Genomic DNA, 26,876 nt, shown 5'->3' with positions numbered 1-26,876 from the left:
TGATAATTCGAAGTTAAAAAGGTAAAGGTTCCCCTCGCACATATGTGCTAGTCGTTCCTGACTCTAGGGGGCGCTGCTCCTCTCCGTTTCAAAGCCGAAGAGCCAGCGCTGTCCGAAGACGTCTCCGTGGTCATGTGGCCGGCATGACTCAACGCCAAAGACGCATGGAACACTGTTACCTTCCCACCAAAGGTGGTCCCTATTTTTCTACTTGCATTTTTTTACGGGCTTTCGAACTGCAGAAGCTGGGACAAGTCACGGGAGCTCACCCCGTTACACAGCACTAGCGACTCGAACCACTGAACTGCCAACCTTTCGATCGACAAACTCAGCATCTTAGCCACTGAGCCACCGCATCATTTATATAAAGAAATATATCCCTTTATTTCTCAAATTCCTATTAATAAGAAGCTGCATTTTGTTTCCTTGAGGGGAAACCATTAGAAACACAAGGAAATCCATGAGGATGCAAATCAGAAGATAACACTTTGTGTGTTTGTGTACGCACACAGACAGAGGATATATTTATTTATTTATTTATTTATTTATTTTTTTATTATATTTCTATACCGCCTTTCTCCCGTAGGACTCAAGGCTAATATATATTATAGGAGCCCTTTATTTTTTAATTTAAAAAATTCCTATTCATAAAAGAGGCTGCATTTTGTTTCCTTGAGGAAAACAATAAGAATATATATTTATATATTGGAGAAAGGCTGATCATCCTCATTTTTTAAAAATTAAAAAAATAAAATTTAAAAATTTAAAAAGCAACTTTTTAAAAACATGCCGCGGCCTCTTTAAATCCCCGGAAAGCGGCTCCCTTGTTGCCGTGGCAACGGGAAGCGCGCAAGCCGGCGGGGGGGGGGCGGGTGGGACGGGCAGCAAAACCAAGAAGCGCCTCCTGGATGACGGTCCCAGAGCCAGGCCAGCGGAGAACGCGACGAGCCGCGCATGCGCCCCGCTCGAACGCCGGCTCTCTTAGCGGCGGCGCGTTCGGCCGCCGGCCGACGCCAGCCGGCGCCTGCGCAGAAGCCCTCGGCGAAGCCGGCCGCTCTCCGGGCAACGCGCGACGCGGCGCGGGAAGGCGAGGAGGAACAAAGATGGCGGCCGGAGCGGCAGGAGTCGTTGCCATGGCGTCGCGCCGGCGGTGAGGCCCGCACGCTTGAACGGCCTTCGGGGCTGTATTTTGGAGGGGGCGCGGGGAGACTCTCGGGGTCGCTGAGGAGGCCGGGGCGAGCGGCCCACCGACCGAGGGGGGGGGTTATAACCGCCGTTATAACCGAGGTGCCCCTTCGCTGTGGGGGGGGCGGGGAGGGGGGGGAAGGCCGCCGCCTATACATTATATAGGTGTCACACCGGGGGGTGTGGAGAGCGAGGGGGGGCATTATTATGTAACCCGCAGGCGGTGGGGGGGGAGAGGCCGGTGAGTCTCGGCCGCAGGGGAGGGGTCCTTGAGGGGGGGGGGCGCCCCTATTCCTGGGGGGGGTGTTTTCCCCCTTTTCACCGAGGAAGAAGATGGGGAGGGGTCCCCGCCGTCTGAGGAGGCGCTGCCCCCGAGTCTAGGGGACCCCCGAGACCCTCCCCAGCCTGTTCAGAAGCGGAGGACTACAACGCCCATCAGGCAGGGTTTTGGGCCCCATCTGTCTGCTGGAGAGATGGGAGGGGTAGTAGTAGCCCCCCCTCGCAAAAGAGCCCAGGGGCGCCAGGTTGGAGAAAGGGGGTGATGGTGAGAAAAGAGGGGGGGGCGATGGGAGTGTAATGAGGAAAGCCTAAATGAAATAATCCACTTATGGGGTCCCCCCCCCCATAAAAGGATGGTTTATAGATCTGCAGGACTCCGATTCCCATCATCCTGTCCCACCCCGGCCGTAGTGGCTTCTGGAGGGCGCCAGTTGGGAGACTTCTGCTGGTACCAAGGACTTGGAATTAAATTAATGGCAAGGGAGGGGAAATAAATAAAAAGAAATAAAAGAAATGGACGAGGGTCGTAGGAGATCAAATAATAATAATGATAATAATGATAATTTTAAAATATCCTGGAAGAGGATCTTCTTTTCGGCGGCCTGGGGAAACGGCTGAGCCTCCCTGTACAGGGGCAGTCTACCCCGGAGTGCCTAAAAGAGGGCCAAGCCCAGGACGGAGGCGCCTTTAAGTTGCCCTCTTTAGCAACCCGAAGGCTTTTTCAAAGCAAAGAAGGCTTTTGCAGGCTTTAGGTGGGAAGAGGGTGGAGATGATGCTGGGTTGCGTTTTGCATTTCTGTAGGGTACTGCATTCCATATTGGGTTTAAAAAAATAAAAATAAAAGGATAGACGGCAAGGCCCACTTCGCTTTAAACGGGAGGAGGCATAATTGAAGTTAACAGGGATAAAAGGCTTTGGACCCCTGGGATGTATAAGGGATAAAGGGAAAGGGTAATAATGGTTCTTGGGTACACAAATAAGATTCCTTCCTTCCATCCCACTTCTTTCTTTTTCTTTCTTTCTTTCTTTCTTTCTTTCTTTCTTTCTTTCTTTCTTTCTTTCTTTCTTTCTTTCCTTCCTTCCTTCCTTCCTTCCTTCCTTCCTTCCTTCCTTCCTTCCTTTCTTCCTTCCTTCCTTCTCTTTTTCTCTCTCTCTTCCTTTTCCTTTCTTTCTATCATCTATCTATCTATCTATCTATCTATCTATCTATCTATCTATCTATCTATCTATCTATGGTATCTATCTTACTTTCTCTTCTCTCTTTTCTCTCTCCTCCTCCCTTTCTCTCCCTCTCCCTCCCTCCCTCCCTCCCTCCCTAAGACCCCAATAATCCTCCCCTTGATTTGACCCTTTTTAGATGCCAAGAACTACAATTTCTATTGTTCCCAGCTATGTTGCCTACAGTAGTTTCATGTACCGTTATCCACAATAGGACAGTGCCCTCCTTATACTTACCGTAGAACTTCAGCAAGAGCATGTAAAGTTGAATGTTTTTTAAAAAATCTCTCTGCTAATAGTCTATTACTCTGTCTATCTATCTATCTATCTATCTATCTATCTATCTATCTATCTATCTACTATTTATATCTGTCATGTATGTATCTGTATCTATCTCCATCCATCTACAGTATTTCTATCTGTCTGTCTGTCTGTCTGTCTGTCTGTCTGTCTATCATCTATCTACAGTATTTATATCTATCAACAGTATATCTATCATGTATGTATGTATGTATGTATCCATCCATCCATCAACCAACCAACAGTATTTCTATCTGTCTGTCTGTCTGTCTGTCTGTCTGTCTGTCTGTCTATCTATCTATCTATCTATCTATCTATCATCTATCTACAGTATTTATATATATCTATCAATAGTATGTATATCTAGTATGTATGTATGTATGTATGTATGTATGTATGTACGTACGTATCTGTCCATCCACCTACCTAATTTATATGCTTACCTCTATGTTCCTCACCTCTTGGTGATTAGCTGCTTGCTAATAAGACTATTAGTAAGCAGCATTGGAACTGTTTACTAGACTGCTCCATTGTTCATTTAGGGAGTTCCCAGTTAGATCTGATCACTTAGATTCAGATTGTGATTACTTACAGAGTTGGATTCAGATGGGAAATTGATTCCTCTTCTTATTCTCATTTTCCTTCCTGGCTCTGTCCGGGGGTGGGGGGTGGGGGGGTACTTTTTCAGGCAAGAAAGTCTTGTTAATTGTCATAATTTGTCACAATAGTGATTGCCGATTGCAGAGTTTCCTGTCCGGCGTGGCTCTATGGTGTTGCAAATGAATCTCTTTTTTTAAGGATGAGGACAGCAATCCTAAAGAATAGATCTAATGACAGTTTATTGGCACCGAAGCTAAAAATAGCCTGGGCTGATTTCTAGAGAAAACTGCCTACGTTCTTTTGAAGAACATGTTGCTGTCCACTTCTACCACTCTACTCGTGGACTAAATGTGTGTATTTTTCATAACCCAAATTTTGAACTTCCCATTTTTATAATATAAGTCATTCTCACTCATCTGTTCAGTAGGGAGATGGCTTGATTTTAAAAATGCAGTGAGCAGAGAGAATAGAATAGAATTCTTTATTGGCCAAGTGTGATTGGACACACAAGAAATTTGTCTTTGGTGTATATGCTCTCAGTGTACGTAAGGAGAATAAAATACATTCATCGAAAATAAAAAGATACAGCACTTAGTGATAATCAAGGATACTAATAAGGTATCAAATCGTACTATATAAACAATATAATTGAAAGATACAAGCAACATGGTTATAGTCATAAGTGGGAAGAGACAAATACTAGGAAGGAAGAGAAGAATAATAGTAATACAGTCTTAGTAAATTATTTGACACTGTTGAGGGAATTAGTTGTTAAGCAGAGTGATGGCATTTGGGGAAAAAACTGTCCTTGTGTCTAGTTGTCTTGGTGTGCAGTGCCCTAGAGCGTCTTTTTGAGGGTAGGAGTTGAAACAGTTTATGTCCAGGATGCGAGGGGTCTGTAAGACTTAGAGAAATTGCAATGTTATCAAAGGGTGGAAGTGGAGAAGAACAGCAACAAGAACTGTGGTATCCTTGGTGTTCTCTGAGTGCCGGGGGATGCCCTAATTAAATAATGAGCCTCGAGCCAAGCTTCAAAAGAAATCCAGTTATTTATTAAGGGCTTCATGTCGGCACGTTCCAAGTGAAGCCAACTCTGACCCCACGTAATTTACGGCCGAAACATCACCCTATTTCCCCCCCCTCCCCCGAGGGAGTCACATTCGCCAACGGAGCAAGGGTTGTAGAGATCACTCTCCTCCGGCCGCTGTGAATAACCCTGGGAGACAGCCTTGAGAGAGAGATGTCTGGAATGTGCTTTTGTTTTTGGCTGCCGTGCTGCATCGCCGTTTTCCCATCCTCCTTGCCTACGACAATTCGAGAGCAGGCCAGGGATGCTTCGCGAGTCGACATTGAGCTTGGTTGTTTTCTTGGAAGACGTTTCATGGCCCAACTAGTTAACTTCACCAGGACTAGAAAGAAGGAAGAGTGGTACATGTAGGGGAGGAGGAAGAGGAAGAGGAGGAGGAGGAAGAGGAGGACTGTGGAGTCCTTGGTGCTCTCTGAGCTTGGTTGTTTTCTTGCAAACGTTTCATGACCCAGCTAGGTAACATCATCAGTGCTAGAAGGGAGTGGGGTTGCTCCCTGTTTACATACAAGTGGCTTGCCCTGTCAATCTTGGTGGAAGTGTCTTTATGAGAAGCCTTCACTGTTATTATAATTGCTAGAACTCTGGAAGAAGCTACCTTTAAGCTATAACATGCTTTCTTTTCTCCCCTTGGGGAACGGGTGGAAGAGTGTATTTGTCAGCCAGAAAGCTAGTCAGGAACAGGTTTGTGTGGAATCCTACTGTGTTGCTATATAGCCTGTAGTAACAAAATTTGCCAAACCTTTCCCTGTCTTTCCCTGTCTCTCTCTTAACGCCCCGTGAGTTAGGGTGGAGCTGCTTCCTAACTGTTCTAACCTAGGCTTCCCCAGCAGCACGAGTCCTCTTCCTCGTCCCGATAAACCCCTTTTATTTAATTGACATTCCTCTCCAGCAAAGTATTTTCTCTCCCACCGTCTTTCAAGACAGTTCACAATTACTGACTTTCGGCCAGACCGAGATCTTCCAGACTCCACACTGTAACCGACAATACTCGGCAAGAATGCAGGAACAGATCTTCACCCAGATGAATTAATAGTCTCCTGCAAACTCCACTTCCCCTTTCGCTCCTCTTTTATTCCCTTCGCCGTCCACCTGTGGCTTTATTCCCGAGTCGAACCTTGTTCCTTAGCTGTTCCCTTCTCCTGGCAGCTCTGCACATCATGAGCACAACTGGGAACAGGATCCAGCTGTTCGCCTGTCTCACTGATGTCCGACTCCGAAGGCAGCTGACAACTGTCAGACGGCCCTGGCGCACTCTCTGCCTCCGACGCAGAGCCCTCATCAGAGCCTTCCCCAGACTCCAGGATTGGTCTACGTTCCTCCCCAACCTCCTCACTGTCCGAATCTAACACTTAACACTAACATTCCCCAGGCTTAAAATCCGTCTCTCTCTCTCTCTCTTTTTTTTTTTTTGTAACCATCTCTGCGTCATCGTTTCTCCAAATCTCGGTGCCATCCTCTCTGTGTTGTCCGGGAACCGAAAACCCCGTGTGAGCCCCACTTCCTGTTCTCTTTTTACAGGGCCACAGCCAAGGGGAACCCCGGTGCAGTCAGTCACCTCTGTGAGGTGTGAACGTGGGGCCAGCAGAGTTGAGAGACACTCCGCTTGCGAGAGGTGTGTATTGTGCTGCCGGGGAAGGAAGAGAGCAAGGAAGGAAAAAGAAGGAAAGAGGGAAAGAGGAAGAAGAAAAGGAGAAGGAAGAGAGAAGGAAAAAGAAGAGAAATGGAAGGAAAGAAGGAAGGAAGGAAGACGAGGGAGAAAGGGAAGGAAGGAAGGAGAAAGAGGAAAGGAAGGAAGGAAGGAAAAAATGGAAGGGAAGGAAGGAAGGAGAAAGAAAGGGAAGGGAGAGAAGAGGGAGAGGAAGGAAAAAGAAGGAAGGAAGAAGAGGGGGAGAAAAGAAAGGGAGAGTAAGAGAGAAAGGGAAGGATGGAAGGAAGGAAGGAAAGGAAGGAAAGGAAAGGAAGTATGAAGAAAAAGAGAGGGAGGGAAGAAGGAAGGAAGGAAAGGAAGTATGGAGAAAGAGGGAGGGAGGGAAGAATGAATGAATGAATGAATGAAGGAAGGAAGGAAGGAAGGAAGGAAGGAAGGAAGGAAGGAAGGAAGGAAGGAAGGAAGACAATGGATTCCCCAGCCCTGAATGGGCCACCATAGGTACCCCTATCACAGTGACATTGAGGGGTCCACCTGCCACCCCCCAAGATCAAACACAACCCTGATGTGGCCCTCAATGAAATGGAGTTTGACCCCTCTTCAATAGGACCCCTTCAATAAAACTGTTCTTTGAGGAATCTTATCTGCCTCTATGGGGCTGTTATTTGGAACGCCGACCTGGGGATCGTTTGGATGGTGGCTTACCCTTCGCTTTTCCCTCTCTCCCTTTTCATTTCAGGGCTCTCCACATCCTTCTCTCCACCATGCCCCAAGCGTCAGAACATCGCATGAGCCGGGTTCGAGAACAAGCCATCATCACCTCCCAGCCGAAAGTCACCCACAAGCTTCTCAACGGGTGCCGGGCCCCCAGCCAAGAGCACCGTGCCTGCTGCTCCTCTTCCACCCTCTCCAATGGGCTCTCCACCCTCAACGCCGCCACCGCCGCCACGTCCAAACTCCGCCCTCTGCCCCCCAGGCCAGGCAACGTGGAGGAGAGGAGCAAGAAAATGGAGCTAGAACGAGGCCGGGCCTCCAAACGGAGCGAGGTCCCCCGCGGCACGTCATCCCGCCGGGGACCCCTCAAAGCAGACCACGCGCTCCGGGTCCCCAGCTGCCCGCAAACCTGCACTGTCTCCGGCAGCACCTCGTTCACCATGCCTCCCGGCGTTCTCCTCGGCGGGCCGGATTCCGAATGCCGGCAAAGCAACCTGCTGCGTTCCAAGTCCATCAGCATCGGGGACTTAAGCCATCCCGGCAGCCGCGGCGAAGAGCAGCTGAGCACGGTGCTGAACCGGCTGACTCTCCAAGACCGCAGCCCTTCGTGCAGTCACAAGCTCGGCCTCGGCGCCCTGGCGTTGAAGAGAAGCTCGTCGCTCCGCAGGGTCAACGTGACGTCCGGCCTCGATGGCCGAGCCGCGGCTCCGCTCCTCTCCGTTCGCACGGAAGGCTACCTGAGGACTTGCAACATAGACCCGCAGGCCACGGAGTACGGCCGCCCCCAAGATATCCTGATGACAACGAGCCCGCCTCTAAGCAAGACCCCCATTCTGAGCAGGCTGGAAGACAAAGCAACTACCGTAAGGGACTACTAAGTGTAATACTAAGTGTAATAGCCATGGTGGCGCAGTATTCGGGTCTCACCGGCTCAAGGTTGACTCAGCCTTCCGTCCTTCCGAGGTCGGTAAAATGAGAACCCAGATTGTTTGGGGGTGGGGGGGAAAGGCTGACTGCTTAGAGAGGACTGTAAAGCCGTCTTAAGTGCTATTGCCCTTCCTTCATCATCAGCAGTGCTAGAAGAGAGCACTACGGACCCCACAGTCCTCCTCCCCCCCTCCTTCTCCTCTTCCCAAACCCCACTCCTTTGTAGCACTGATGAAGTTACCTAGTTGGGTCATGAAACATCTGCAAGAAAACCTCCAAGCTCAGAGAGCACTAAGGACCCCACAATCCTCTCCCCTCCTCCTTCTCTTCCTCCTCCCTGCAAACCCCCTCCTTTCTAGCACTCAGGATGTTACCTACTTGGGTCATGAAACAGCTACCCGTGTTTTCCCGAAAATAAGACCGAGTCTTATATTAATTTTTGCTCCAAAAGACACATGAGGACTTATTTTCTGGTTAGGTTTTATTTTGGGAGGGGGAAGTACGGTACTAAATGCATCCATCTGGCTGACAATCTTAACTCGGGCTTAATTTGGGGGGGGGTAGAGTTTATATTACGAGCATCCTGAAAAATCATGCTAGGACTTATTTTCTGGTTAGGTCTTATTTTTGGGGAAAATACGGTACTAAATGCACCCATCTGGCTGACAATCTTAACGGGGGCTTATTTTTGGGATAGGGCTTATATTACGAGCATCCTGAAAAATCATGCTAGGACTTAATTTTCTGGTTAGGTCTTATTTTGGGGGGAAATACGGTACTAAATGCACCCAACTGGCTGACAATCTTAACGGGGGCTTATTTTTGGGGTAGGGCTTATATTACGAGCATCCTGAAAAATCATGCTAGGACTTATTTTCTGGTTAGGTCTTATTTTGGGGGGAAATACGGTACTAAATGCACCCATCTGGCTGACAATCTTAACGGGGGCTTATTTTTGGGATAGGGCTTATATTACGAGCATCCTGAAAAATCATGCTAGGACTTATTTTCTGGTTGGGTCTTATTTGGGGGGGAAATACGGTACTAAATACATCCGTCTGGCTGACAATCTTAACGGGGGCTTATTTTTGGGGTAGGGCTTATATTATGAGCATCCTGAAAAATCATGCTAGGACTTATTTTCTGGTTGGGTCTTATTTTTCGGGGAAATGGGGTACAAGAAACTTGCCAAGCTCATTTCAACCCCGAGCTCCAAATCTCCTCCTCCTTTCATTCCGTTCTTTCTCTTCGATTTTCTCTCTCGCTGGACGATGCTCTGCCGACGATCCAGGGGAGCATTTGCTGAAAAATACCTGGCTGTAGGAAGGAACCTGCCGTCCCTCGGGCGTTTCTAATCTTCATTCTTTTCTTCTTTTACTTCTCTCTCTCTTTCCATCCTAGCTGTCCTACTCAAAAGACCCCCTTATACCGTGTTTCCCCGAAAATAAGACCCTGTCTTCTATTTTTTTTTTTTTTGAACCCCGAAATAAGCGCTTGGAAGTCTTATTATTTTGGGACATGTGGAGGAAATCGGAGGAAATGGCAGGGACCAGCTGCGCATGTGCTTAAGTATTTTTGGGGAGGGCTTATTTTCAGGGTGGGGGTTATTTTAATGCATGCACTCAAAAGCCCGATTGGGCTTATTATCAGGGGAGGTCTTATTTTCGGGGAAACAGGGTAGTTGCACGAGCAGACGCTCTAAATTCTGATTATGGAATCGCTCCGTTTTTTATTTTTTGTCCGCCTCTGATTATTATTTTTATTTTTTTGAAGCGCAAGACCGATTTGGGGAAGGCAGGAAGGGAAGGGTACCACGGCTCATAACATAAGGAAAAGCATATTGTTTCCATAGAAACACGCGTGACATAGCACACATAAAGTATCGCATATGTCTTCCCCACCTCCACCCCTAAAATCTTCCTTTTAAATACCGGCTCCGTCCTTCTCTAATTGTCTCCTGTTAATTTGTTGTGCATCTGTTGTTTTGTTTACTCTCCCTGGGGGGGCTTCTGATAGAAGACGGTGTCCCTATTTTTACTGTGTTGTGTAGCCACAAATCCCCACTGAAAACCTTCGCTCTCAAAGCAATTCCTTGCATGAACTCTTTTGTGAGTCCGGTGTAGCCGTTAATTAATTCCCCCCGGGGGCAGCGATTTCTTTTGCAGCTCTACCGATAGTCCTCGACCTACGACCACTTTGGGACTAGAATAGAATAACAGAGTTGGAAGGGACCTTGGAGGTCTTCTAGTCCAGCCCCCTGCCTAGGCAGGAAACCCTCCACCACTTCAGACAAATGGTTACCCAATTTTTTTCTTGAAAACTTCCAGTGTTGGAGCATTCACAACTCCTGGTGGCAAGTTGTTCCACTGATTAATTGTTCTAACTGTCTTAACCACACAAGTGGTTGTCCAACATCTGGGATAACAACTGGAACTACTGTTGCTCAATGTCGTTCAGCGAATTGCGCCCGATTTTTGGGACCTCGTCTGCCACGGTTGTTAAGTGAATCCCATCGTCGTTAAGCAGATTCTGGCTTCCCCTGTTGATGTTTTCAGTTGGGAAGGTCACCCATGGCCAACAGGTAGTCCTCGACTTACAACCACAACGGAGCCCCAAACTTTATGTTGCTAAGCGAGGCAGTTGTTATGTGTGCTTTGCTCCCATTTTACGACCATTCTTGCCACAGTTGTTAAGTGAATCACTGCAGTTGAATCTGGCTTCTTCCCCCTTGGAATATGAGTCAGTTGCCGAGCGTCCGAATTTTGATCACCTGACCATGGGGCTGCTGGAACGGTCGTAAGTGTGAAAACTGGTCATAAATTCCTTTTTTCAGTGCCGTCGGAACTTCCAACGGTCACTTCAAGTTTTATCCTTTTTCGGATTAACTTCTTGTTCGTTGGTAAATGTAGCAGGTGTGCCTATATCTATAATATAAGTTCTCTCTTGGTGGCATTTTTTTTCCCCCCACCCAAGTCACAATGTGCTCCCTATAGCATCAGCGTCGTTAAGCGAACCTGTTGCAAGTCGAGGACTGCCTGTCTTATCTGTCAAAAACCCACACCACTTATCAAGTGCCCAACCAGAGGGACGTGTATCGGGTGTGATTCAGCCGGTTCGGATGGATTTTCATTTTCATCTAGTTTGCAGAATCGGTAGTTACAAGGACTGGCTGACCACGCCCACCCCTCCCTCCCCTCCCCTCCCCGGAGTCTCCACGCATCCCGTTTTGGATGCCAGGTAATTGTAAGGCCCGCTCGGAGACTCTGGGAGGGCAAAAAAACGGGCCTATCAGAAGTTCAGGAACTCAAAAAAACGGCCCCGTTTCCGGTCTCCAGAGCCTGGTGGAGGCCGTTTTCACCATCCCGGAGGCTCAAGAAAAGCCTCTGGAGCCTGGGGAGGGCAAAAAAACTGGCCTACCCAAAGTTCCAGAAGTCCGGAAACGAACGCCTTCAGAGCCTGGTGGAGGCCGTTTTCACCCTCCCAGAGGCTTGAGGAATGCCTCCAGAGCCTGGTGGAGGGCAACCTTCCACCCGCCCACCCCGTGTTGAAGGAGGCTGAGTAGGCCACACCCACCATGGCCACGCCCACCCAACAACCAGGCAGAGAACCGGTTGCTAAAATTTCTGAATCCCACCTCCGGACGTGTTGATGGTTGTAAGCCCGAGTCCCTTTTTTTTTCAGGGCCTTCCTCATTCAAAACGGTTGTAAGTCGAGGACTCTCTGTGCCTGCGTCTCCCTTGGGGGGCAATTGCCCGGGGAAATAAGAAACCTTCCTTTTGATTTTCCCCCCACCCTCCAAAAAATTGGGCTTTTCCAGATTCGTTTTAGGCCTTGTCTGGGTCTCCCAGAAACGTGCTCCTTGTTGCCATCGCCTTCCTGCTGTTTCTGCTGGATTTTTTTTGTGTTTTTTTAAATTTTATTTTCTCTCTCTCTCTCTGGCTCCGTCATTTTCTCGAGCCGCCCCAGGTCCCTCAAGTAGCCCGCTCTGCTAATTAATCCCATGGCGGTGAGCCTCCAGAATTGCCAAGAATAGCTGGGAGAAAAGGGGATTGGCTCATGAGCTGATGGCTTATAGAGGCAGGCGGGAGCCCTCGGCGGCTTTTTCACTCGCCGCTGAACGGGAACGAGGCGTAGCACCCTTAGCTGGCTTCTAGGGTCCCAACCGGAGCGATGCCGGAGGTCCAGGGTGCCACTTTGGTGGAACTGCCTCAAAAATTACACCGCACCTTATATGCCAAGGGCAAACTTAATGGTCGAGGGACAGACATCTCTGAGTCGGTCGTCCATACGGCAATGATGGGACTTCTGCTGATGGCCAACAAGGTAACAACTAGGAAATATCCGTAGAAGAGAATATTTGTCGCTCAGGGTTGAAATGAGGGGCTCCTTGGTGTTCTCTGAGCTTGGTGGTTTTCTTGCCGACGTCTCGTGACCCAACTAGGTAACGGCATCAGTGCTAGAAGAGAGAGAAAGAGAGGGGATTGTGGAGGAAGAAAAGGGCTGTGGGGGTCCTCGGTGCCTCTCTGAGCTTGGTGGTCTGCTTGCAGACGTCCCATGAGCCAACTGGGTAACATCATCAGTGCTTCATTGCTGGAGGTTTTTAAGAAGAGATTGGACAGCCATTGGTAAAAAATAGTATAGGGTGTCCTACCTGAGAAGGGGTTGGACTAGAAGACCTCAAAGGCCCCTTCCAACTTTGTTACTCTGTTGTTCTACTATCCTTCCTTCCTTCCTTTTTTCCTTCGATCCATCTATTTATCTACTCATCTTCCTTCCTTCCTTCCTTTTTTCCTTCCTTTTTCCTTTTTTCCCTCCCTTCCTTCCATCTTTCCTTCGATCCATCTATTTTATCTACCCTTCTTTCCTTCCTTCCATCCACCCATCCATCCATCCATCTTTCCTTAGATCCATCTATTTATCTACTCATCTTCCTTCCTTCCTTCCTTCCTTCCTTTTTTCCTTCCTTTTTTCCCTCCCTTCCTTCCTTCCATCTTTCCTTCGATCCATCTATTTATCTACCCTTCCTTCCTTCCTTCCTTCCTTCCTTCCTTCCTTCCTTCCTTCCTTCCTTCCTTCCCCATCACTGGAGGTTTTTAAGAAGAGATTGGACAACCATTTTTTAATGAATAGAATAGGGTCTCCTACTTGAGCAGGGGTTGGACTAGAAGACCTCAAAGGCCCCTTCCAACTCTGTTACTCTGTTGTTCTACTGTCCTTCCTTCCTTTTTTCCCTCCTTTCCTTCCATCTTTCCTTCGATCCATCTATTTACCTACTCATCTTCCTTCCTTCTTTCCTCCCTCCCTCCCTCCCTTCCTTCCTTCCTTTTTTCTTTCCTTCCTTTTTTCCCTCCCTTCCTTCCTTCCATCTTTCCTTCGATCCATCTATTTTATCTACCCTTCTTTCCTTCCTTCCATCCATCCATCCATCCATCTTTCCTTCGATCCATCTATTACATACTCATCTTCCTTCCTTCCATCCATCCATCCATCTTTCCTTCGATCCATCTATTACATACTCATCTTCCTTCCTTCCATCCATCCATCCATCTTTCCTTCGATCCATCTATTTATCTACTCATCTTCCTTCCTTCCTTCCTTCCTTCCTTCCATCCATCCATCTTTCCTTCGATCCATCTATTTATCTACTCATCTTCCTTCCATCCATCCATCCATCCATCTTTCCTTCGATCCATCTATTTATCTACTCATCTTCCTTCCTTCCTTCCTTCCTTCCTTCCTTCCTTCCTTCCTTCCGTCCGTCCGTCCTTCCCCATCACTGGAGGTTTTCAAGAAGAGTTTGGGGAACCATCTGCCTGAAACGGGATAAGGTTTCCTGCTTGAGCAGAGGGTTAGTCTAGAAGACATCTAAGGCCCCTTCCAACTCTTGTTATCCTGTTTTTTCTGTTTTGTTTGAGGCAGCTTCAGCAAGGAACACCTAAGGCGGGCGGCAGCAGTGTGCAACCCAGAGTGTGTTTTAGGGCATCTTCACACAATCTGGCTAAGACAGCTACCTTCACCTGCCTCGGACCGTTTTATTGATCTATTCATAAATAGGCTTCTAGTCCACATAATGCGTGGGACGTGAATCAAACTACCTCATTATACAAGCTGCCCCAACGAAGCTGTCATCCGTTCATTCTCTCTTTGTTTTTTGTTTCCCTTAGACACATCACACACTCCTGCTAGGCTCCGGCCACATAGGTCTACGCAACCTTGGCAACACGGTAAGCGAGAAATTGTCAGGCGTGTCTCCTTCCCTCCACTCTCCCTCCCTCCCTTTTGCCAGGCAAAAGATTCCTTAAATATCTGGGGATAGGTCAGATTTTGCTTCCATGGGGACATCCTAATATGGAGGAAGTTGGAAGTTGGGTAAACATATTTTATTTGCTTATTTGTAAAATTTGTGGGCGAACCATCTTACCGCAGGGTAACTCTGGGAGGTTTACAATCTTAAAAAGACAAAAAAACAATACCAACCCCCCCCCCCCATCTGTAAATTAAATACCGTATTTTTCGGAGTATAAGACGCACCGGAGTATAAGACGCACCTACCTTTTTTGGTGAGGAAAAGAAGAAAAAGAAATCTCCCTCTGCCTCGGTGCAATTTTGCCTCTTTACAGCCAACAGCCTGCTTTACTTTCAGTTTCGTTTTCAGCTTGATTAGCACAAGGAAAAAAAACAATCCGCTCCAGCAATTTACCTCTTTGCAGCAAGCAGCAGAGCCCTGCGCAAAACAGCTGAGAGCAAATCAGCTGAGAGTCGGGTCTTGTCCTGCCTTCTGGTGCTTTGGAAAATCTAAGCACCCCGCAGGGCCAGATCCGGCCCCCAGGCCTTGAGTTTGACACCCCCCCGGGCTATACGGTCCCCTCTATCTCAATTCCAGCCCCCCCCCCCTTTATCCCTCAGCTCCAGTGTGAAGCGGTCCAAAAAATGGCTCCCATCAGGCCAGCTTCAAGGTTGACAAGATGGTTCCTTTGGCACTCAGTCCTTCCTCCTTTCCGAGATGCCAGAGGGGCGGGAAGGGGGAAAAGGGTGAAGCCGAAGAGAGCGGTCCTTTGCGTTCTTCCCACCGTCGTCCTGATGTAAAAAAAATTACCTTTTTTATGTACCGTTGAACTGCAACGAAGGGACCTCACCTCGCCTTTTTTTTCCCTCCCTCCTTCCCTCCCAGTGCTTCATGAACGCGGTGTTACAATGCCTGAGCAGCACCAAGCCTTTACGGGACTATTGCCTCCGTCGGGAATTTCGGCAGGAACAACCTTGTACGCTCCGGACCCAGCAGGAATTGACAGAAGGTAAAAGAAAAGGGCATGGTGTCAGGTCCTCCCCCCCCCCTCCCGCTCTATTTCTCCGGCTCGTAAATACAGGGAAGTTACCTAACCAGATTGCAAAGCAAGAGAGCTATATCGGTCTCCGGGGAAGCTTAATCCCGAGTCTTGCAGGCCACGATTATATAAGCACGCCGGACGGTTTTAAAGGGGTATAATTAGAGGCCTTAATGCCAGGGCAATCCTGTCCCTCGGTCCCCTTGTGGGCTGCTTTTAGCCTCGGGTTGCAAATTTAAGTCCCACCGCTTCACAAAGGGCTCAAGAGGGTTGAACCGTGGTGCTCTCTGAGCTTCCTTTTGCAGGCGCGTGTTTGCTCGCCGAGGGTCGCCGAGGCCATGCGTCAGTTAGTGGGGATATTTTTTTATTTGATTTTATTTTTATTTGTTACGTTTCTCTGCTGCCTAGTCCACTAATGGCAGCCACTCTGTTGGGAAGCCCACAATGAAAGGAAAACACCAGCAGAATATCTCAGGCCTCGATGAAACTGTTGGCAGGCGGGAGTGTCCTATTCTTTGATACAGAATACTTTCAGGAATAATTGCTTTCTCCAGTGAATGCCCCTGCTCTCTCAATAAATGAGAGGGAGAGAGAGAGGGAAGGAGAAAGAGGGAAGGAGAGAGAGAGAGAGAGAGAAGGAGGAAGAAAGAAAGAAAGGGAGGGAGGGAAAGAGGGAGGGAAGGAGAGAGAGAGAAAGAAAGGGAGAGAGAGAGAAAGAGGGAGAGAGAAAGAGAGGGAGGGAGGGAGAGGAGAGAGAAAGAATGGGAGAGAGAGAGAAAGAGGGAGAAAGAAAGGGAGGGAAAGAGAGAGGGAAGGAGAGAGAGAAAAAAGAGAGAGAGAGAAAGAGAGGGAGGGAGGGAGCGAGCGAAAGAGAAAGGAGAGAGAGAAAGAAAGAAAGAAAGAGAGGGGGGGAGAGAAAGACAGAGAGAGGGAGAGGAGAGAGAGTACAGTTGTGTCACCAATACAGGAGACCCTATACTATTCATTACAAAGAGAAGGAGAGAGAGAAAGAAAGAAAGAAAAGAAAGAGGGAGGGAAGGAGAGAGAGAAAGAGGGAAAGAGAGAGAAAGAGGGAGGGAGAGATAGGGAAAGAGAAAGGGAAGGAGAGAGAAAGGAAAGAAAAGAGAGGGAAGGAGAGAGAGAGAGAAAAAGAGGGGGAGAGATAGGGAGGGAGAGAGAGGGAAGGAGAGAGAGAGAGAGAAAGAAAGAGAGGGAGAGACAGAGGGAGGGAGAGGGGAGAGAGAGTATAGTTGTGTCACCAATTAAAATTAAGTCCCTCTCGGGTCAATACGCTTTAGGAATTAATCCTCCGCGGGATGTACGGAAGGGCAGACTTAGTCTGTTAACTTATTGACCGAGTGAATTAGGGATAAAAATAGAATAGGCCACGCTGTGGGATCTTTTGCACCAGCTGGAATCAGAAGGCAGGGAGACTGACCAGTGGGTGTGTCCCCCCTTCTTTCCAGCCTTGGCAGATGTCATCGCCACGTTGTGGCACCCCGATACCACCGAGGCCGCCAACCCCAGCCGCTTCAAGTCCGTCTTTCAGAAATACGTCCCATCTTTTACAGGATACAGGTGAGGCGGTGTCTCCTAACCTTGTAACGGCCAACTTATTTCTCCTAATGCTCACTAGTGGCAAAAGGTAAAAAACTTACAAACCTGTGGTACAGTGTTTCCCAACCTTAGCCGTGTTATGAAGGGGAGACTTCAGCTCCCAGAATCCCCCCACCCAGCCTGATTTAAGATGGGTGGACTTCAACTCCCAGAATTCCCCAGCCAGCATGCTTTAAGATGGGTGGACTTCCATTCCCAGAATTCCCCAGCCAGCATGATTTAAGATGGGTGGACTTCCACTCCCAGAATTCCCCAGCCAGAATGATTTAAGATGGGTGGACTTCCATTCCCAGAATCCTCCAGCCAGCATGCTCTAAAATAGATGGACTTCCATTCCCAGAATTCCCCAGCCAGCCTGCTTTAAGATGGGTGGACTTCCACTCCCAGAATTCCCTAGTCAGCCTGCTTTAAGATGGGTGGACTTCCACTCCCAGAATTCCCTAGTCAGCCTGCTTTAAGATGGGTGGACTTCAACTCCCAGAATCCCCCAGCCAGCATGCTTTAAGATGGGTGGACTTCCATTCCCAGAATTCCCTAGTCAGCCTGCTTTAAGATGAGTGGACTTCAACTCCCAGAATCCCCCAGCCAGCATGCTTTAAGATGGGTGGACTTCCATTCCCAGAATTCCCTAGTCAGCCTGCTTTAAGATGGGTGGACTTCCACTCCCAGAATTCCCTAGTCAGCCTGCTTTAAGATGGGTGGACTTCCACTCCCAGAATTCCCTAGTCAGCCTGCTTTAAGATGGGTGGACTTCCATTCCCAGAATTCCCCAGCCAGCATGCTTTAAGATGGGTGGACTTCAACTCCCAGAATCCCCCAGCCATCTTAAAATGGCTAAGATATGGGAAACACTGCTGTCCTATATCAGAGACCAGGTCCTTTACTTCCTAGCTATGAAATTTCCGAATTTCCTTGAAGGATTTACGATCTAATTCTTTTGTCCAGAAATTGTGTTATCTCACATCTTGGAAAAACAGGCCAGCTTGTGACTCTTTCCCTCTTTTCTTTTTAGCCAGCAAGACGCTCAGGAGTTTCTGAAGTTCCTCATGGACCGACTCCACGTGGAGATCAACCGGAAGGGCCGTAAAAGTCCCTGCATTCTCTCCGATGCCAAGTGGCCGTCGGTACTAGAGGAATCCGAAACTTTGAGGTGAGCCAGGACCAGAAACGGGATATTTATTTGCGCCTTTCAACAGAAGAATCGGTTTTGATTTGTTGGTTGGCGTCGCCGCTGCACTGTTCTTCGTTCCCTTCGGCACAGATTTCCTGACATTTTACAACAGTAGACAATTTTTCCCCCCCTTTTGTAATGTGAATTTTTCAGATATGGTTTACTGTTTCATAAATTGGTAAATGCTGTTTTTTTTTTTTAATATAGCATCTTTTCCTTTGCCTTGTTAATACATAGGGGGTTTTTTAAACCCCTTTTTACTTAGTTTTTATATTTTTTGTATATTTTTCTTCTTTGTATCTGTTTGCCTTTCCGTATCAGCTTTATATATTTGATACGGCCTATTGACTTCATTGCCAACTTTTTTTCCTGTTCTGTTTTTTTGTAGTGAGCTGGTTTTCTTTTGTATCATTGTCTATTTTTGAAACTTTTCCTAAAACAAACAAATTATCAGTTCTTTTTCTTAAAAAAATAAATGAATCGCTTTCAGTTTTCTTGTCTTCAAAACCTGAACATCAAAGCAATGAAAGTTTTCCTTTGCTTCAAGTGACACAATGACACAAAATAACACAAACACAAAATATCTAAATGACACATTTAGTTTTGGCCCTTTTGGCCCCCAATCACCCTTCCTTCCTTCCTTCCTTCCTTCCTTCCTTCCTTCCTTCCTTCCTTCCTTCCTTCCATCTGTCCCTTTAATGATACAATCCTTTAAATGACACAAAATAAATTTGTGTAAATGACACAAAATAAGAACTCCATTTTGGCCCCCAATCACCCTTCCTTCCTTCCTTCCTTCCTTCCTTCCTTCCTTCCTTCCTTCCTTCCTTCCTTCCTTCCTTCTTTCCTTCCTTCCTTTCTTCCATTTTTCCTTCCTTCCTTCCTTCCTTTTTTTCCTTCCTTCCTTACATTTTTCCTTCCTTCTGTCTGTCCGTCCGTCCGTCCCTTTAATGATACAATCCTTTAAATGACACAAAATAAATGACACAAAATAAATTTGTGTAAATGACACAAAATAAGAACTCCATTTTGGCCCCCAATCACCCTCCCTCCCTCCCTCCCTTCCTTCCTCCCTTCCTTTTTTCCATTTTTCCTTCCTTCCTTCCTTTTTTCCTTCCTTCCTTCATTCCTCCCTTCCTCCTCTATTTCTCCCTTTCCTTCCTTCCTTCCTTCCTTCCTTTTTTTCCTTCCTTCCATCCCTCCATCCGTCTGTCCCTTTAATGATACAATCCTTTAAATGACACAAAATAGGAACTCCATTTTGGCCCCCAATCACCCTTCCTTCCTTCCTTCCTTCCTTCCTTCCTTCCTTCCTTCCTTCCTTCCTTCCTTCCTTCCTTCCTTTCTTTTTTCCTTCCTTCCTTCCTTCCTTTTTTTCCTTCCTTCCTTCCATCTCCTTCCTTCTTTTTTCCCTTCCTTCCTTCCCTTTTCTCATTTTTTTTTCCTGCTCTTTTTCCAGTGACGATGAGCAAGCTAACCAGATGTGGAAACGTTACTTGGAAAGAGAAGACAGCAAAATTGTAGGTGAGCAGATCCTCCCTCCATTGAAAACAAACCGGCCAAAACAAAACAGAACAAGAAACCCACCCTCCAAAATGCGGTCACGTGACTTCAGGTATGCTGCCAATGGCTGCCAATGCGAGCCGCTTGCCAAGCTCTCAAAGTACAAGTAATCCTCGATGTACGACCACCATTGAGCCCAACATTTCTGTTACTACATGAAGCAGTTGTTAAGTGAGTTTTACGACCTTTCTGGCCACAGCTGCGCAGGGGAATCGCCGCAGTTGTTAAGCAAGTAACCCGGTTGTTAAGGTGAACCCGGCTTGCCCCATCAACTTTGCTCGTCAGAAGGTCGCAAAAGAGGATCACAGGATGCTGTGACCGTCATAGATAAGTTGCCAAGTCCATGAATTTTGACCATGTGATTATGGGGCTGATGGAACAGTCCTAACTCTGGAAAATAGCAATAGCACTTAAAGACTTATATACCACTTCACAGTGATTTACCAACCCTCTCTAAGCGGTTTACAGAGTCAGCCTCTTGCCCCCCAACAATCTGGGCCCTCATTTTACCCACCTCGGAAGGATGGAAGGCTGAGTCAACCTCGAGCCTGGTGAAGATTCGAACTGCCAAATTGCCGGCAGCCGGCAGTCAGCAGACGTAGCCTGCAGTACAGGACTCTTAACCACTGCGCCACCTCGGCTCTTGCTAACTTAAGACTTATTTATTTCATTTATTTTATTCAATTTGTATACCGCCCTTCTCCTAGTGGACTCAGGGCGGTGCACAGCCAAAAACTAAAACACATACCAATGCAACATTTAAAATTATTAAAAAGAATTACATACTTTGGTCCAAATTTAAAACAATTCGAATTAAAACCCATTGACAAATTAAAAGCTAAAAAACTAAAAGACTAAAAAAAAAAAAGACTTAAACCAGAAGTCTTCAAACTTGGTAGCTTTTAAGACTTATGGATTTCAACTCCCAGAATTCTCCAGCCAGCAATAAAGGAGGCTCAGCAGGCTGAGATGGTCAGCCAGTTCCAGGCCATGAGGCAGTCCCACTGGAACGAGGCCCTCCGGCTCTTCGCCACCAGCGGCTCTTCCCTCCAGCCTTCGCCCAAAGCCCCACGCCAGGAGGCCGAAGCAGACCCCGAATCGGAATTTCTGCCCTCCTCCGACCCACACAAAAAGACCCCGAAGGGGGAGACTCTCTGCAGCAACACAAATGTGTTCTTTGCACGTATCCATCCCAGGGGCCGTAGTTTGAGGACCCCCGATTTAGTGCAATATAAAAAAAATGCAAATAATTTTTCTGTGAACCATCAAATTTTTCTCCAGCAGTGACCAATGGACCCCCCGTTGGTCACCGCTCCTCTATAAAGTTTCCACGCTGACCCTTGTCGTAACAGAACCTCCTTTCCCTTCTCTCTCTTTCCCCCCCACCAGATCTCTTCGTTGGCCAGTTGAAGAGCTGCCTCAAGTGTCAGGCCTGCGGCTATCGGTCCACCACGTTTGAGGTTTTCTGCGACCTCTCCCTGCCTATCCCCAAGGTGAGATCCCAAAGGGATCGCGGCAGGGCAGCCTTGCTGATCCGTTCAGTCCAGAAGGTTGATCGTTGGGTGGGATGGGCGGGAGGGAAAGAGGGACCTCTTGTAGAGGACGTCTCGCCACCATCCCTGCGTTATTGCCCAGTTTTTGGATGGCCGGTTGAAATACTTTTGATAAATGGGAAATCGACTGCTCGGAGGACTGATGATGTTACCAAGCTGGGTCACGAAATGTCTGCAAGAAAAGAGCCCAACTCAGTGAATTGATACCAATAAAGGAGAACATTTGTAGCTCCGGGTTGAAGTGAGTCCTTGGTACTCTCTGAGCTGGGTGGGTTTTCTCGCAGACGTTTCATGACCCAGCTAAGTAACATCATCTGGTTACGTAGGTGGCGAGGCGGAAAGGGTATTTCTAACCCAATGCTCTGTTTGTGTTCACGCAGAAAGGATTTGCCGGTGGGAAGGTCTCCCTGCTCGACTGCTTCAAGCTTTTCACCAAAGAAGAAGAGCTGGATTCTGAAAACGCGCCGGTAAACTTTCCCTTCTCCTTCCTCCTCCTCCTCCTCCTCTCTGCGTGCCCGAGGAAATTTCAGCCCGTGGGATTTAGGAATCTACTGGTAGTCCTCGCATTTATACAACCCTTGATTTAAAACGACCGTTAGAAGTTACAACAGCTCTGAAAAATGTAGCAAGCAAGGTCATAAAATGGAGCAAAATTGTTTCGCTGAGCAATGGAAATGTTGGGTTCATTTGTGGTCGTAAGTCGAGGACTACCTGTAACTATTTCTACAGAATTTATACCAAGCCAAACTTTCTCTCTCTCTCTCTCTCTTTCCTTTCTCTCTGTCTCCTCTCCTCTCTCTCTCTTTTCTCTCTCTGTCTCTTCTCTCTCTTTTCTCTCTCTCTCTCTCTCTCTCTCTCTTCTCTCTCCTATCTCTTTCTCTCTTCTCTCTCTCTGTCTCCTTTCTCTCTCTCTCTGTCTCCTCTCTCTTTTCTCTTTTCTCTCTCTCCTCTCTCTCTTTTCTCTTTTCTCTCTCTCTCCTCTGTCTTTTCTCTCTCACTTCTCTCTCTCTTTTCTCTGTCTCTCTTTTCTCTCTTTTCTCTCTCTCCTCTCTCTCTTTTCTCTCTCTCTCTGTCTCCCCTCCTGTCTCTCTCTCTGTCTCCTCTCCTCTCTCTTTTCTCTCTCTCTCTCTGTCCTGTCTCTCTTTCTACCTCTCTTCTCTCTTTTCTCTCTCTTCTTTTCTCTCTCCTTCTCTCTCTCACTTTTCTCTCTCTCTTTATCTGTCTCCTCTCCTGTCTCTCTCTCTTTTCTTTGTCTCTCTTCTCTCTCTCTTCTCTCTCTCTCTTTTCTCGCTCTCTCTCTCTCCTGTCTCTCTCCTCTCTCTCTCTTTTCTCTCTCTCTCTCCTCCTCCCCTCCTCCTCCCTCTCTCTCTTTCTCTCTCTCCCTAGGTATGTGACAAATGCCGACAAAGGACCCGAAGCACCAAGAAGTTGACCATCCAGCGTTTCCCCCGTATCCTCGTGCTACGTATCCTTTCCCATTATTTGCTTCTCTGTCCCTCCTGCTTTTTTGAGGGAAGAAAATGCAGGAGAAAGAGGGAGAAAGGTGACGTGTTTTAAACACCCCCTTCCCCCTCCGCAGTCAGCGAGATGGGCTGCCTAAAAAAAAAAATCAACATTGGCAAAGCCGTGAGTTATCCCCTCCTTGACCTCCGGGTTTCTCAGATCTCAACCGGTTTTCCACCACCCGCTATTCCATTAAGAAATGCTCTGTTTATGTGGATTTCCCCCTCCAGCAGCTCAACCTGAAGGAGTTTGCCAGCGAAAAGGCCGGTAAGTCATCTCCTGAATTGGGAACGAATTCTTTCTGGATGTTACTATTTTTTTTTTTTAGAATAGAATTCTTCATTGGCTAAGAATAAGAATAGGCTAGAATTAGAGTGGGAAAGAAGACAAGAGAACAGAACAGAGAATAGAGAAGAAATAGAGTAGAAATGGGATGGGATGGAATAGGAACAAAATAGAATAGAATAGAATAGGATAGGATAGAATAGGATTCAGAATAGAATAGGATTCAGAATAGAATAAATAGAATAGGAGTTTAGAATAGAATAGAATAGAATAGAATAGAATAGAATAGAATAGAATAGGATAGGATAGGATAGGATAGGATAGGATAGGATAGGATTCAGAATAGAATAAAATAGAATAGAATAAGAGTTTAGAATAGAATAGAATAGAATAGAATAGAATAGAATAGAATAGAATAGAATAGAATAGAATAGAATAGGAGTTTAGAATAGGAATAGAATAGGATTCAGAATAGAATGGAATGGAATGGAATAGGAATAGGAATAGAATAAATAGAATAAGAGTTTAGAATAGAATAGGAATAGGAATAGAATAGAGTAGAATAGAAAATAGAATAGAATAGAGAATAGAGTAGAGTAGAATAGAATTCTTTATTGGCCAAGTGTGATTGGACACACAAGGAATTTGTCTGGTGCCTATGCTCTCAGTCTACATACAAGCAACAAGTGATAAATCATGGTCATAATCATAAGATAAATTCATCATAAATCCCATAATACAAACACAAAGTGATAGTCATAAGATGCTAAAGGAATTAGGCAATAGGAAAGATGAGAAGGATAAGGACAGTGTTGTGGCAATTAGTTGTTTAGCAGGGTGATGGCGTGGGGGATAAACTTGTCTTTGTGTGTAGTCATTTTGGCGTGCAGTGCCCTAGAGCGTCGTCTTGAGGGACTCGGGAGGCAGAGAATAGATGGGGGCGGGGTCAGTCAGGATTTTTACTACCAGTTCTCCGAACTATTCAAAAGTTCCGCTACCGGTTCTCCAGAACTGGTCCAGAACTTGCTGAAACTCACCTCTGATCCGTGTACGTCACGCGCCGTTTTCTCTCTTTTGAAGGCACCCCCGTATATAACCTGTACGCCTTGTGCAACCACTCCGGAAGTGTCCACTATGGTCATTACACAGCCTTCTGTAAGGATCAATCCGGCTGGCGTGTCTTTAACGATTCCCGGTAAGCCTGCGTGTGGAATTTAAACGTTGCACATAAACAGTTGAAACTTGGGTGGGAGTTCTCAGCGACGTGTGGAGAAACAAAATCCATCAAATTACAGGTAGTCCTAGACGTAACAACCTTCTGACAAGCCAAGTCAAGGGGGAAGCCAGATTCACTTAACAACCGTGTTACCAACTTAACGCCCTTAGCCGCCCTGAGTCTCCGGAGAAGGGTGGCGTATAAATCGAACCAATAAATAAATAAATAAACGACTGCAATGATTCGCTTAACAATCGTGGCAAGGAAAGTTGTAAAACGGGGCAGAATTCGCTTAAGAGCTGTCTCCACTGTGCTGTACAGTAGAAGCCGTTTTAAGGCAGTCCAGTAGAAGCCATTTTAAGACACAACCACCTGTATCTTAACAGAACACACACCTCAAGGGGGTGTCTTACCCCCACAGTATTTCTTTCCAGAGAGTTAAGTCATCTGTGTACCAAGTTTGGTTGAAATTGCTCAAGGCGTTCCAGAGTTATGCTGGAACACACACACACATACACACACAAACACACACCGAGGGGTCTTAGGGGTGTCTTACCCCCACAGTGTTTGTCTCCAGAGGGTAAGTCACCTGTGTGCCAAGTTTGGTTGAATTTGCTCGAGGCGTTCCAGAGTTATGCTGGAACATACACACATACATCCCTTTATATAGAGAGAGATTAAATTAAAAAAAATTAAAAACAAAACAAATGTCTCCCTTAACAAAAGGAATTTTGGGCTGAATTGTGATCGTAAATTGAGGACTACCTGTATTAACTCTCCCCCCCCCTCTTTCCCGCAGGGTGTCCCCGATCAACGAGAACCAGGTCCCCTCCAGCGAAGGTTACGTACTTTTCTACGAGTTGGAAGACTTGCACTGGAAGAAACCGTAAAAAGGAAGGAAGGAAAAAAAAGAAGAAGTATTGATTTCCAGCCCTTTTCGACCACGAAGCCCCCTCTTTACCTCAGAGACTTGGCTCGTGGCTCTTTTTAACCTTCAGAGAAAAGGAAGAAAGAAAAAAAAAAAGCGGTGGGGGAAAAAAAAAAAAGAATTAATAAAACCCAAGAAGCAATTACCCGCGTGAGGTTTGTTTCTCCCAAAGGCTGGATCTCCGCTTCGGTTTCCTACCGGTTTTTGTTTTTTTTTTAAATTCAGATTTCTTTTGGCTTTTTTTAAAAAAAAAAGTTTTATTTTTATTTCCTCTTGCCTCTGTGGAGTTTTTCCTTCGCTCCTGAATCCCGCCAGAGTTTTAAGATTAGAAGGGGGAGAGAGAAAAAAAAAAGATTTTGTTGGGAGGAAAAAATGAGGATTGGATAGACGATGTGAAGCGAAGCGGCTTTTTTCCTTGTCCGCGCATCCGTTGTTTTGTTTTTTTTTCTTCCCTTTCTTCGCCTCCTTCCCTCCTTTCCTGGGTCCCCCCCCCTCGCAACCCTCAGGGCCAAATAAGGTGTGCTATGACGCACCCCCCCCTTCCCTCGGTCAGAGACTGGGGCGTCGCGCTCGGTTTTAACAACTTTCTACACAATGAAGGGTTTGTTGTTGTACCTTTGCAGTAGATGACTTGAGAGAAAATGAAGAGATTGAAACTTTTTTGTGAATAAATTTATTTAACAAAAAAAAACAAAAAAAAAAAAGGAAACGCCTCACGTTGTCTTGGTTCTTTGGGGGGAGAGGGAGGCGTGTCCCGAAAAAGGAACGGCTTTTTGAAAAGGGTCTTTGATTTGTGGGAGGGTCCCTGGGAGGAATTTGGGGACTGGGAATTCCCTGAGTTTAACTGATGCAATAATCCGATGCGGATAGAACTTCCTAACTGATACGGTGGAAACACGGTGGCTCGGTGGTTAAGACGCTGAGCTTGTCGATCGAAAAGTCGGCAGTTCAGCGGTTCGAGTCCCGAACGCCACGTAATGGGGTGAGCTCCCGTTCCTTGTCCCAGCTTCTGCCAACTTAGCAGTTCGAAAGCACATAAAAAATGCAAGTAGAAAAATAGGGACCACCTTCGGTGGGAAAGGAACAGCGTTCCGTGCGCCTTTGGCGTTGAGTCATGCCGGCCACATGACCGCGGAGACGTCTTCGGACAGCGCTGGCTCTTCGGCTTTGAAACGGAGATGAGCACCGCCCCCTAGAGTCGGGAACGACCAGCACATATGTGCGAGGGGAACCTTTACCTTTAATTGATAGGGAAACCTTGGAAGAGGGGGAGCCATTCTGACCAGATGTGAAACACACAACACTCTCTTGGCTCTGCTGGAATTGATGAAGTGAGATAGACTGCGTCTCAGTGTGGAGGTTCCATGAAAGACATCAATGCTCAACAGCCGTTGAGAATTGCCATTTTCCATCCCATTGTTGGCTGCCCTTAAGCCATTTGGACCCGTTTCCCACAGAAAAGAAAACACCGGGAGCCACAAAAACCCTTCCCGTGCCTGATTTATTTCTTGAGCGGCCACAAAACTAGCATCTGTAGTTGAATTAAACATCCCGTTTTCTTCTGAAACTTTTCTTTTGGATTTATCCATGGTTGACCTACCGGGGATTGGAAAGCTCAATAAATCGCGTGCCGGCAAGTGTCGCACATTGGCGGCTGTGATGCATATTTTGAGTGACAAGGAGCAGCAGCAGAGGGGTGAAAGAGCCACATGCGGCTCCAGAGCTGCAGGTTGCTGACCCCTGCTCTAGGATAAAAG

General features: G+C 46.9%; 1 protein-coding gene across 1 annotated transcript; it reads left to right on the top strand.

The window, feature by feature from the left end:
* The first annotated feature begins 954 nt into the window (after positions 1-954).
* Positions 955-25,792, top strand: USP21 (ubiquitin specific peptidase 21). The gene is made up of 14 exons (XM_070950973.1): positions 955-1,150; positions 6,188-6,281; positions 7,057-7,894; positions 14,123-14,182; positions 15,130-15,253; positions 16,750-16,861; positions 17,913-18,050; positions 19,531-19,595; positions 21,024-21,127; positions 21,568-21,654; positions 22,574-22,652; positions 22,850-22,957; positions 24,056-24,170; positions 24,991-25,792. Exons 1-14 carry the CDS (start codon positions 955-957, stop codon positions 25,079-25,081), a joined length of 2,211 nt encoding a protein of 736 aa, XP_070807074.1. The 3' UTR covers positions 25,082-25,792.
* Positions 25,793-26,876: the final 1,084 nt, after the last annotated feature.

This window comes from Pituophis catenifer, unplaced genomic scaffold (assembly GCF_029215685.1).
Source record: "Pituophis catenifer annectens isolate HBS135680 unplaced genomic scaffold, rPitCat1.0.hap2 SCAF_10, whole genome shotgun sequence".
Classification (NCBI taxonomy): Eukaryota; Metazoa; Chordata; class Lepidosauria; order Squamata; family Colubridae; genus Pituophis; species Pituophis catenifer.
This window is presented reverse-complemented; position numbering and strand designations above follow the sequence as displayed.